The 13,307-nt window shown below is 43.8% G+C and overlaps 1 protein-coding gene across 1 annotated transcript in view; it reads right to left on the bottom strand.

Moving 5' to 3' along the window:
* Positions 1–13,307, bottom strand: part of utrn (utrophin) — a 227,020-nt gene that overhangs the window by 8,877 nt on the left and 204,836 nt on the right. The window contains exons 77-79 of the mRNA XM_084082101.1: positions 11,702–11,767; positions 1,396–1,557; positions 321–558 (exon numbers count right to left, since the gene is read on the bottom strand). Coding sequence (XP_083938227.1) covers positions 321–558; positions 1,396–1,557; positions 11,702–11,767 — 466 coding nt within the window. The remainder of the gene's footprint in view (positions 1–320; positions 559–1,395; positions 1,558–11,701; positions 11,768–13,307) is intronic.

Here is a 13,307-nt window from a genome sequence, read left to right on the forward strand (position 1 = left end):
TTCACAATAAAAAAAGATTTGAAACTAAAAGTACATGGTTATAACAGCTGACGTCAATGAGCCTGTAATGTTCTTTACTTAATGGTATGTCAGTATTCCAATCAATATCGGTGAAGAGTGCTTGTATTTTCCCCTGTGCCAGGGTCTTACTGTAGGTCTCCTATAGCAAAAGAATACAACACGACTAACCCTGGAAAAAAAGGGATATAACTCCTACTAGAGCAATCCTTGCGGAAAATGCACATTGTCATGCTAAACCCTAAGCTGCTTTACTGCAGATAACCGCGTGCAGCCGCCTGGGAACGTGCATTATACGTTACCTGGTGCAGGAGCTGTCGGAGACGATGGAGCTGGGACTCCAGCTGCTTGTTGTGTTCCTCCAGGATGTGCATGCGGGCCTCCAGGCGGCCCTTGTGTTGACGCAGAAGCTTGGCCTCGGCCAGCAGGTCGGCCTCGTCGGGGAGGCCAGAGGTGCCCTCAGCGTCCCAGTGGCCCCCGGTAGGGAGCCCTCGCTGGCTGTGCTGTTCCTTCAGCTGTTCGTATTCTCTCTGCAGGGTCCTGGGAAGGAAGTTGTCAAGACACACAGGGTGAGAGAGAGAGAGAGAGATTGATGCAGCAGATCTAAAAGCCTCCTCCATGTTGTAAACACACACAGCAGGGAGTCAAATAAGAAAAAAATACCTGTCATTTTTACCTCTTCCTTGTGCTTTCACTGTAAAAATCATATCTAAAGTAGAAAGTCACACACAGAGAGCCTCCAGCATATCATCGGTCCTGCGACTCCCCTCCTTCCACACAACCACTTCTCTCACTATACAGCTGTCAGCTGCAGTGCTTTACTTAAGTAGCCGTTTATGAGCCTGGCAGTGAAACACGGTGTGTGTTTGTTTGTGTGCGCGTGTGTGTGTTTGTGTGCGTGACGAGCGTTAATTCGCTCCGGAAGAGGCACTGAAAGCTCAAAAGCCTCTCTGCAACAATAGCGCGCAATATAGTTCCGTCTGCTCCTAAGCCATTTCCAGGCACTGATCAAAACTGCAGAATGACTTGGCATGTGTGTATGAGACCTCACCAGCATACGGGAAGTGTGAGTGAGTGCTTCTGTGCGATTGTATTGGGAAATGAGACAAAAGCATCGTGTTATAGACAGAGCGAGACGACCTGACCAGCAAACAAGGCAGCCACAAACAGACAGATCCACTGAGCACTGAATAACATTTCCTGATGAGTATGTTTTGATTGATTTTACATATAAATCTGCCTCAGTTGCGACCGACAAAGTCGATTCCCTATCTAAATCAACAGATCTACCCTTCATCCAAACTCATGCCTCTCATTTTTGCCTGACAATTTTTTTGCCAGAGGTCGACACTGGCACAGGTCAACTACAGTACGTACCTCTGTTCCTCCTCCAGGCGGGAGATAATTCTCTCCAGCTCGCCTCTCTCCTCCCTCTCCACAGATTGTAGGATCTGAGCAGGGCTCTGGGGCTGGCTACAGGGGGACACCTCTCCTCCCAGGGTTTGACAGTACTGCAGAATCAGGGCATGCTCGTCGTCCCTACAGACACAAAATGGGCATGTTTACATTTACAGGATGTTAGAAAGTCCATAAAGATGGCTGTGCACTGCTAGTCAACAGTGTGACCACACCAGGGCCGGATTCAAGTCATTTCACTTTGTTAAAAACATTCAAATATGAACAAACAATGGGGCAAATCCCAGTATATGGCTGGACCTTGTATGGACAATGTGTGAAAGTGTGGGCAATTAAGGGATAGTCAGCGTGGGAGTTGGAAGTGAATTCTGGATATGCAATATCCATCTGCAATTTCCTGTTGTAGTGCCCACTACTAGTACTAGGCTCGTTTCTGAACTACAACATAACTTTCATGAGTTGTAATTTCTTGGCTTGTGCTGAATAACTGTATGCTTGCGATTGGCTACTGGTACCGTACATCCCATAAGTGTTGTAGAGCCAATAACCCAGATGGATAGGCATACTGTATTAGACACCCAATTGTCTAGTTCCAGTCAATATCCTGGAGGAATGATTACTTTTGCGATTGGCTAGCCCGTTGATAGGCCAACCGGCCAAACAATGTTGTAACTTAAAGACTTAAATACGTGTAAATCAGTTCATAATTGCTTGAGATATACAGCAAACAGACAGACAGACAGACAAATAGAAAGGTTAGGGCAAAAACATTGCCTCCTTAGCTGAGGTAATGCTTATGGATGGCAGTGGTTTCAATCCAGTTCTTGAATTATTGACTAAAGTGAAAATATATTTGCAGCCCTATCTACTGCAAATAATCAGTCAGGATGGCACAGTGTCAACAGCAACAGAAGCAAAGGAGTCTGACATAACTAAAGCCTGCTTTTGTACTCATTCATACTCACACCATACTGTGCATCACTCATCTCAGCAAAGGAGAAAATATGTGCCCTTGTGTGGCCCACGCCAGCTTAAGTGCAGAGTGAAAAATGGCAGCTCACTTGCACCTGATCTATACTGGGGTATGTTGCTCGCAGAGATACTACAGTGTGAGATATTTAGCTATTGTAGGCCCGCTACACCATGAGACCCCCAATCCCCTGAGCAACACAGATGTGTCAGGTTTCCATTATCTGATAATGGAAACGAAAGGAGGCAGGGAGGAGATGGATGAGTGAAGAGAGGGGACGGGAGGGGAAGCTTGGCAGAAAGATAGGGAGCTACAGTATGCAAGTGCAAGAGAGAGAGCCACCGAGGGAGGGAAAAAAAGACACAGAGAGAAAGATAGACAGACAGACAGATTGAGAGACATGGCTGGGTGCGCGTGTGAGGTTGTCAGGCATAGCCGCGGGATCTAGGGGTGCTGGGGGTACCGTACCTCCCGAGTATGATCCACCAAAGAGGTTATAAATGAATGAATGAATATTAATGCAAAATAAATATGTCACATTATTCATACTGTATAATCAGGGGCAGAGGTATAAAGAAAATAGGAAACTACAGCCTTTTTGTTGTTATCGCGAATAAACTGGACCGTGACTCATACATGTACAGTATTATGTTCTGATGGCCCGCCGTGTTGCAAATAATATGGTTATGTTGTTTAGGCTGTGTGATGGCTGGGTGGTATTTGCACTCCACACCCCCGCACCACCTGGTCAAAACTACTTCTTGAGGCTATGTTGTCAGGGTTTAGTCTCTATCCCCTGTACTTCGGAGTCAAGCAGTGTAGCCTATAATGCAGTCAAGCAGTGTAGTCTGAAATGTACAGTAACCTGTAATTCGGTCATGCAATGTAGCATGAAATGCAGTCATGCAGTGAAGCCTGTAATGCAGCAGCAAACAGGACGGAAGACACACAGTGGGCTTCCCACAATGAGTATAAACCTCAAAAGCTCTTATTATATTATGTGATATGAATTCATAGCTGCAACAGCTGCGTGTTCTGTGATCCAAAACTCACTTCAGTCTTCAGGCTGACACTTCAGGCTGTGTCTGCTTCTTCCCTGCCTTGTTTTGGTTGCTTTGTGGCGAGATGAATTTATACGTGAGTTGTTTTTAAATCCCTCATGCCAAAAATCTTCTTATCTGTCTATGCAAATAACATTTTATTACTGTTAGCTCTTTCTTAGTACTGCTTCTTTATCACCACGGTTGAATAAACGGTACACAGTGGCACATTAGAATTAATGACATTCTGAGGCACTCAAAATCTCAGGGACACAACTTGGTACACCTAGTGCCAGGCGCCCATAACCATGTTAGACGTAACATCCTCCAGGGACCATAACACTAAGACTGTGGCATATCTGATGTAGGGCACCATTGAGATGATTTGTGCTGGACAAAGACAGTGAGTTCAGCAAATGTGCACGCTTGTTCAGTTTATCAAGACCGTCACACGCATATTAAGAAGGACTCCAAAGAGCAAGCTTTGTCTCCGATGTAATTACGCTATATTTCATGAGAAAGGACTATGGAGTGCGGGCAGCTAATGAATGCTACACACGTGGACTGCATCAACCTCGTCTGCTTGGAACAAAGAATGCCGAGCAGACAGCATTGCGCTCAACCTACATAAGCTAAAGAGTCTTCTCGAGGTAGCAAGCCCCTGGTGTACCATTGTGTTAAAGTTTAACAAAAGCAAAAGCAACACAATGCATTGTGTCAAAGCTGAACTTTTCATGAGGTGAGCCATGAATGAATGGTGCTACTGTAAAAAGTAAAACTATCTGGGAACTCAAACCTTTTCTGAAAGTATTTGTGGAATCTTCAGACATTGTAAAATGTCTCTGAAAACATTCCAATACCTTGTCCTCAGAAACAATTAGGCTCTCCTTTTCTCTCGAATTCTTTTGTCTGGTCGCACCCACACATTCTCTTCCTAATCTTTTTCTCTACTTATTTTCCCCCCTTCTCACTCCAAAAAGACTTTTCTTTCTCGTCTTTGACATCCGTGATTGATGTTTCCCTCCTTATGTCGTAATGTGCTGTAGCGTGTGCACGCGAACACACATGCGCGTGCTCTCCCTCAACACAGAGAGGGTTTAGGTTATCTGTCATTCTCATTCTTCCATGGAGACGGTTGCCAGGGTGGAAATGCTGAGTCAGCCAGTAACTACATAAGATCCTTGGAAAGGGAGACGAGGAGAAGCCAGATTTGACACAGCCCCAGCTTAACGTGCATCAGCAGAACTTGTTAGCAAGCCTCAGGAAACTACACCTATACACGCACACACACACACACACTGAGTCACTCACACACATATGGGTATATAGCGACGAGGGAAGTGACAGGGATGTTATGAGGGGGGAAGAATTGATGGTGCTACAGCCCACTGGGACTGTGTGTGTGTGTGTGTGTGTGTGTGTGTGTGTGTGTGTGTGTGTGTGTGTGTGCGTGCGTGCGTGCGTGCGTGCGTGCGTGCGTGCGTGCGTGCGTGCGTGCGTGCGTGCGTGCGTGCGTGCGTGCGTGCGTGCGTGCGTGTGGGGGAAGGAGGCCGTTCCCGCACACATTGAATGACCAATTAAACAGGATCCAGCACAGCACAGTAGGACGCTACAGCAGCCATGCAGAGAGAGCCTTGAGGACAGGAGGAAGAGGGAGAGAGAGCAAATGGGGACTACTGTGGTGATCAGGTTGGGCTCTCTGCTGAACGCTGATTCACAAACGAGAGTAGCTGGAATACTGGCGGGAGAGAAACATGAAGAGGAGGAAGAGGGTGGTGGTGAAGGGTAGCCTGGTAAACCCTCCCTCCGGAAATCTCATTTCCATTTGATTTCAGAAAGGAGTCTGGTCTGAAACGCCTTTCTCCAATAATCGCTCTGCTCGCCGAGCCGACGAGCCTATCAGCGTCGTCTCTCATTGTTCTGTGATTGACAGCGACAGTTGGCCAATCAGGTGGCGAGTTCGAGTGAGCCCGAATGAACCCGAGTGCAGCCTGAGAGCCGCCGAAAAAAGACGAACGGCAGCCATTGTTGTTTGTGCGAGTGCCTTCACTTCTTACTTTCAGTTTTATAACGCTTTCAAACTTCTTTTTTGAGGCACGGAATTTACTTATAAGATATCGTTTGGATAGAATTTAGTTGTTTAACTTCATATATGTGGTCAATTAATCATGACAGAGCCTATTTAAAAATATAAATTTAGAGAACCGGCAGGGGCGGGGAGTGACACGCATGTATCCCAATAAGGCAACCTATTTTCGGCATGGCCGTCCCAAAAGTCCCGTTGCGTCACATAGCCTGGAGCTCGTCAAAATGAACTGCTCATTGGCTGAAGGGGAAAACGATCATTGGTTGAAGGGGTTGTCAGTCAACGGTATTACTCCCGCCCAACTCCAGCCCACAGCGATTATTGCAGAAAGGCGTTTCAGACCAGACTCCTTTCTGAAATCAAATGGAAATGAGATTTCCGGAGGGAGGGTTTACCAGGCTAGGTGAAGGGGGGGGGGGTGCGAAAGGAACTAAGTATGACAGTAAGAAAGCATGAAACGTGCATAATAGTGATGGATGGTAGAGCTATTAGTGCGACATAGAGGCAGCGGTGCTCGGTGAGGGTGAAGGGAGGACACAGCTGAGGGGAACTTTTATAGCCAATGGAGCAGGACTTCAGTCAAAGGGCCCTGATGCATAGTTAATTTACATATCACACGCACGCGCACACGCACGCACGTGCACACGCACGCACGCACACCTCCACTGAATAGCACTGTATGGGAGGCTGAATCAAAGGACAGAGATAGACATTGAAAAAGATAGAGTGACAAAGTGAGAAAGAACAAGGTAAAGGAAGCGCTACAAGTACAAGAGAGAGAGAGAGAGAAAGAGTGGGAGGAAATGACAGAGGGAAGGAAGCAAAACCCTTTTACCACTCCCCTGTGATGAGACTTTTTTAACTCAATTTACTCTGTCGTTCAGTTCGAGTGAGTTTGGCTTCTGAAGCCTTTTCAAAAGACCGTGTTTTCTTTTTCCTCTTTCTTTCTTATTTTTCCCATTTTTCCTCCTGATGGTTAACACAAATAAATGCAGTTTGGAGCTTCACCTGAAAAGCTGGTTGAGCACAAAAGGTAACACTGTACATGATAAGGCTAAAATGATGAAGGGAGAGAGGGACAGCACAGCAGGCAGGAAAATCTGATTTAGATAGAGGGGGAAATGAGAATAGAGAGACAGAGCATGAGAGGGAACAGTAAAAACAAGGATAGACTGAAAAGAGAGAGGAAAAACTCGCTGGGTGAAAGAGAGAATGAGAGCGAGATGGGGGTCTCCTTTAGTGACTGCCACATAGGCATTGATGACAGCTTTTGCCTTTGGCCGACGGTGAAAGAAGACAGACAGCATTCTCTTTCTAATCGTGGCTTCTCTCTCAGATAAATGCATGGCAGAACAAAAAGACATGTGGGCATGCATAGCCAAATACAAAGACACATCTGAGCTGTGAGCACACACAGTCACACGCTTAATTGGTATAGTTAGTCAGAAGACACCCATGCCAACTGAGCTGTCTTCTCAGGGATCAGCCATCACAAGCCAAAATAATACACACATTTAATTGGCAGTACCGCCCAAGCCGATCTATGCCAAGATCCATCAAATAGCCATAGGCTCTGGCTACGGCCCACCTGTTGCAAAATGGCTTTTGAAAATGCAAACATTTTTACAATAATGATGTGCCCAGAATAGTGGGTTGAAAATTATTGTGATTAAATGTTTCTGTTTACTCTCCTTTTCAATCGGCACCACAGGCGGACAGCTACCACTCGGAAAACCATCTGAGTTAAAAACCACATGTCTTCTCAAAAGCTCATACACTGGAAAATTATCAGTTTCTCTGCCAAGTGTTTGCATGTACGCGTGTTCAGTAAGAACCAAGTAGATTGGTGCGATACGACTTTCTAGTAGATAGAAAAGAGGGGCTCTGGTGAGATGGTGTTAAAGAATTAAACGTGACTCTTACAAGTAGAGAGTAAAAAAGCCTGACGCTCTGAATGAGAGGTTTGCAAAAGGACGAAAAGGAAGGACAATTAATTCCAGCCGCAGTTGATGTTTAATATTACTCTGAGCCAGGCCACGCTCCAGACTGCCTGTGTGTTTCACTGCAACGGTTTGATTTGGTCGGATATGAGGCTTAGACGGGGATTAAGCAACGTTTAAGAAGGTTGTCACCGGATTGGCCGATGCTTGAGCCGGGTCATGGAGCTAAATTGGCCGAATTAGTGTTCGGACAATAGCATGGCTGTTTTCACCTGGGCGTCCAAATGTTATTCCTCTGAATCCTCTCACTAGAATTATACTCAGATATACGGAATGCGCTAATAAGGGCAGCATTTATTTTTTGTTTTTAACACTTTTAAGGCATAAATAAGATTTGTAGTACAGCAGATGGCTGGGAAAAAAAAAATATTCTTTCATTTTTTAAAACTCATTTTAAAAAGTTTTGCATATTGTTCATTTCCTACACAATTATTGACATTGTTTGGCCCACAAACACATTTATGTTGTACCTTTTACCAGTTCTCAGCATAATTCTGTTGGGACTGAGAGTTTTAGAAGCCATTATGCTCATTCATCAGCAGAACAGGCATTTAGTACATAGGAAAATGTAATCACAAACCCCAAACCACCACATTTAATTAGAAAATGGCACGCTAAACAGAAAATCCTGTCACATTTTGTTTAATAATCCAGACAGAGGCTTTATCTGCCCTGTGCTGATAACAAGTTTTGCAGTTTAATGGGGCTAATTAAAGTACTGTAGCTGTCAACACTTTACATTGGAACACACCGTCTGAAAACTGATGGAAAATAGGTATTTGTGAGGATCATAAAAACAATCTCTCGTCTAGGTAGGGGATAGGCAACATTACTGCTAAGGTGCACCTCTTTTTGTGCAAGCAGCAGTGCCATGTTCCTATTTCCTCCAAAAAAGTATCCTTGGATATAATTATTAAATATGGAGTAATATGTACCAAAAGATTATAATACAAAAATAATAATTGCACATTAAGTGTTACAATTTTCATTTTCTGTCAAAGTTAATTAAGAATACCAGGTTGGGAACTTAGGACCAACCACTTTATTCATAAGTCATATCTGCTGCTACTTATTACATTTTCATGATTATGATTTGTAAATGCCATTCGTGGGAGCCTGTAGGCTGCAGAAAATAATTACACCCACTCTTTTACACCTGTAAACTTGTAATGTGACGATTTAGAAAAAGCCTGTACAGTATCTCGCGTCCCTGGTTTTACTCATTTTTGACGAGACATGCTATATTCAACGGCCTATAACAAGCTAACGGGGGGTCGCGATGACATTTTTATTTTCTCGCTGACACCACAGAGACATGTCTTTGTTTTCCCAACGGTCGGGGGCTCCATCATCAGACTGAAAATACATTTTCTGTGACTAGTTGAAAGGTAAGGAAAACGCTGATTTTCCGCTGGCAGTGGCGTAGCAAACGATGTTATTTCTGGAAGTCAATGAGTTAAACTGAAAGGACAAGTCTATAGTTATACTCAGACTGCATCTGGTCACCACAGCTCTGCTGCTCTTCCCATTAGCCTTCATGGCTCCATCATCTTCCTCACCTCATTAGTTTTCTGCAATATAATGTGTTTGTGTGTGTGTGTGTGTGTGTGTGTGTGTGTGTGTGTGTGTGTGTGTGTGTGTGTGTGTGTGTGTGTGTGTGTGTGTGTGTGTGTGTGTGTGTGTGTGTGTGTGTGTGTGTGTGTGTGCATGCGCAGGTGTCGTCGGTGTTGCTCAGGAGCTAGATAATGGCTTCTTCTCTCAAGTAAGTACAAAATGAGTTGTAACCCAGAGAGAGCCAGGCGGAGTGGGGATAATGTCTCTTCTCTTTGCGTTACTTAAGATCCAAGAGAACAGATCTCTCCGTGTCCTGAACAATCACTGTCTCTGTCTTTCCACTCTTGTCTCATCTACTGACCATTTTCACACGGCAGTCATTTAACGTTTAAGTCGTACATTCCCACCCCGACTATGTTAATGTGAGAGCAAAATGGCCACTGTGTCAATAGCCCACAGTATGTATTACTGCATTGGTTTATGGCCAGAGATGGGTGGTCAGACCTGGCAACCATGTGATTACATCTATGTGTGTTCGAGCTACCTAGGTGAGAAAAACACTAGTAGTCAAGTTTGGATTTTGTAGTTGTTTATGAGCACCAACAACAATTGTATCTTTTAATTTCAAGTTCAACCAACTGACATTAATGTATTGGTGTGTTGATTGATCTAAATGCATATACCATGCCAAAAATCTTGCAAAAGTAATATTGTTTCTTGTTGATGGTGTGTGCAGCCATGTTGATATGATGTCTATTAATTCTGAGTCGTCAAACGGGTTTGAGAAAATATGCCCCAGCTCCTGACTAGGAACTCCAATCTACAAAGGGCATATTGAATACTTTTGTGGTAAATAAGTGGGGAATGCCGAGTTCTGACTTGTAATCTAATGCAGCATATGGTTGTCATAAAGCAGCTTTTTTGCCAGTTACTGTAGCATGTAGAAGTCTTCAATCGAATACAGTCGCTGTAGTTCCTAAGACTGAAACTAGTGGCTTAAAGTTCACTTTAGAGCAGTCTATTTTCTTTCTTTTCATGTGGGATTAAATCACTCTCTTCTTGTGCATTCTACTTCCTCCAACTGTACAAAAACACACTTATGTGGGCTGGGCTTTTTTTTTGGCCAATATGGTATTCAAAACTATTTTGGAACAATGCATTTTTCATGTGCTCTCTCTCTCTCTCTCACTCTCAAATTATCTAGCGCACATACAACACACAGAGAACACCCACAACTTTAAAGGATTCACAAAATGCAGCTTAAATATTGTGTTCAACTCAACAATCCTATAGATACACAAATTGGCTGAGCCATTGTCAGCCCATTTCCTCCAAATATATAGTGCACAGTAACGTGTGTGTGTGTGTGTGTGTGTGTGTGTGTGTGTGTGTGTGTGTGTGTGTGTGTGTGTGTGTGTGTGTGTGTGTGTGTGTGTGCGCGCGCGCGCGCACACACGTGTGTGTGACCTCCGAGGGTGTTTGATCGTACAGAACTCATTCCTCTGATTAGGATCTCAGTTTGGGAAGGGAACAAACATGCTTTTCAACTCTTAACAGCTTGTCTATAGAAACACAGGCACGTGTGCACGCATACACAGAGAAAAAGAAAATCAAGAAGTTCAGCACTTTCTTGCTTTTCATCAGCTCTTCTCCTCCCCTTTGACATTTGCTCTATCCTCATCACTTTCAGCCTGGTCGTTATCAGCCGTGAAGCCCTGAAACCGAAGGCTCTCTCTTTTCATTGTTGGCACTTTAATCCATTTCACTCCATTTACCGTCTCGTGCTTCGCTCTTGATTCAACCATGTCCAATTGTCTCGCCTGTACACTCAGTCTTCCTCTTCTGTCGCCCTACCCCCAATGATCTCTCTCTTGCTCCATCTCGCCTTCATCCAGCCTTCATCTATCCTTAGCCATTGTTCATCTGTTCTCCTTGGCTCTCAACCTTTATTTTGCGTCATAAACGCATCATAAAAACCACAAACTTTTCAAAATAAAACACAGAATACTGTGTGTTACAGAGAATACGACATCTAGCATGAGATCAACACCTAATCCGGCGCAACGCCAGCGTAACGTCGGAGCATGACGTCACATCTTTTTTAGATGCATTACCGAACCCGGCACACAGAACAGATAAGAACAGATTCAACAGAGTAGGTAGCTATACGATCATCCCTAGAAAGTCTTGCCTTGCCACTGAGAAGCTTAGAGGGATCTTGAAACGTAATACAGTTAATAATATCTCTCCAGCCTCTCAAGCTATAATCTACGGAATCCTATCGCATTCATCATTTTGAACATTCTGCAAGCTATCTTTTTTTAACCATCTGATTTAAGTGACAATTCACCCAACCCAAACCAGCGCCCTAAGCGCATTCTTCACTACACTATGCAAGACCGTAATATAGTGATATAATAATAATGAATATAGTTAATATCCACCAATATAGTGCCCTCTCTCAATGCCAGTGATGGATACAATGGCAACAGTCTCAACTTGTACAGTAAAATGTATGGGTAAATGTTACCATTTAGTATTTCTCTGTCTTTCCATGGATTTCAGTATAAATTAAATCTTTGTTTGTGGATACGGGTATTTCCATGTGGTGACTTACATGCTTCCTGTGGCTGAGCTGCTGTCAGTGGGCAGAGAACCGTTGGAGCGCTCCATCTGGGCCAACCTGGGAAAGATATGGCATCACTCATTAGAGAACAGCTGAATGTCCACTGATCAGTTACAAATGAAGCTGTCACTCGCGCGCTATTGCATTCCGTGTTGGTCATTCAACCAATCAAGAAAAAACTACAGGCTGTTCTTTGAGAGATGACAGGATATTTGGGGAGGCAGTTTTCCCCGATGTGTTCAATTCATTGACCAGGGGATTGGAACACGACTAAAGGACATCATTATGTCATGCAGTGGGATTATGGGACCAATCTACTTGGGATTCACAGAAGCTTGTTAGTACCAACCGACCAGATACAACATTGAGGATTGGCAATTATGTGTCTGTGTCTGTTAACGACCGCTAACAACAAGCATGTGATCATTATTTTGTTTGTGCTTTTATATCATGTATAACAGGGATGCGAGCCTGTGTGTGTGTGTGTGTGTGTGTGTGTGTGTGTGTGTGTGTGTGTGTGTGTGTGTGTGTGTGTGTGTGTGTGTGTGTGTGTGTGTGTGTGTGTGTGTGTGTGTACGCGTAGGCACATATAGCCGGTGGGAGAACAGTGGATTACTGGCCGTTGATCCAGACAAAGCAGCCATGATAATTAGATTGGCTCTCCAGATCAAAGCGTGTATTTACTAAGGCTCTGTAATGGAGAGTCAGCCCGGCAGATTAAACCAAAGGAACACGATACACATGTCGCCCAGCGGCTGAAATTGGACCATGGTGGGATATGAAGTGTACAGTCTGTGTTTCATGAAACCCTAGTTTGTAAAATGGAGGAATTTCTTCTTTAAACAGCTGCCAATGAGGCACCAATGAGAACTTGATTCTTAATTGTACTGTATTTAACTGCAATTGTTTTTAACATGTTTCTTGTTCTGTCATTCGGTGGCAGCAGCAGCAATCAGGTCCCTCAATGTACCCCCCAAGATTTAAATAAAAGGTTGAATGGAGTGTCCACATACTGTATGTGTGTGTGTGTGTGTGTGTATGTGTATGTGTATGTGTATGTGTGTGTGTGTGTGTGTGTGTGTGTGTGTGTGTGTGTGTGTGTGTGTGTGTGTGTGTGTGTGAGTCTAGTCTCTCTAGAAGGTCATATCTGGTTAAAGATAAAAGATTAGGGTAAGAAAGGGCTAACTCAAGGTTAATGGTGTATGACTGAAGGGAGGCAAGAGGCCAGAGAGGCCAGCACCCTGTCAGGAATGCATTTAAGATGAAAGCTCTCTGCATCTGGGTAATACAGTGGGCTGCTATAGGATTTATATATAAGCTATAAGATTTTCTAGCACTGTAACATTCAGTATAATAGACTCTTCTACAATTCTAAATATAGCATGTCTAAAAACAGAAATATAAATGTTGCGGGGGAAAACGTCTGCATAACATAACTTAATATTTCAAAAATACCAAGAATTCCCTGCTCAAAAGCATTTAAATTTTGTCAGCATATGGTCTTGTTTAGCATGAAATAATCCACAATCATTTTTCAAATAGCAGGTGTCTTTGTTTTTCTTCATTCGGCCAATATCTTCATAACGAAACTTGGCTG

This window comes from Gymnoscopelus microlampas (assembly GCF_963454915.1).
Source record: "Gymnoscopelus microlampas genome assembly, chromosome: 16".
Taxonomy (NCBI): Eukaryota; Metazoa; Chordata; class Actinopteri; order Myctophiformes; family Myctophidae; genus Gymnoscopelus; species Gymnoscopelus microlampas.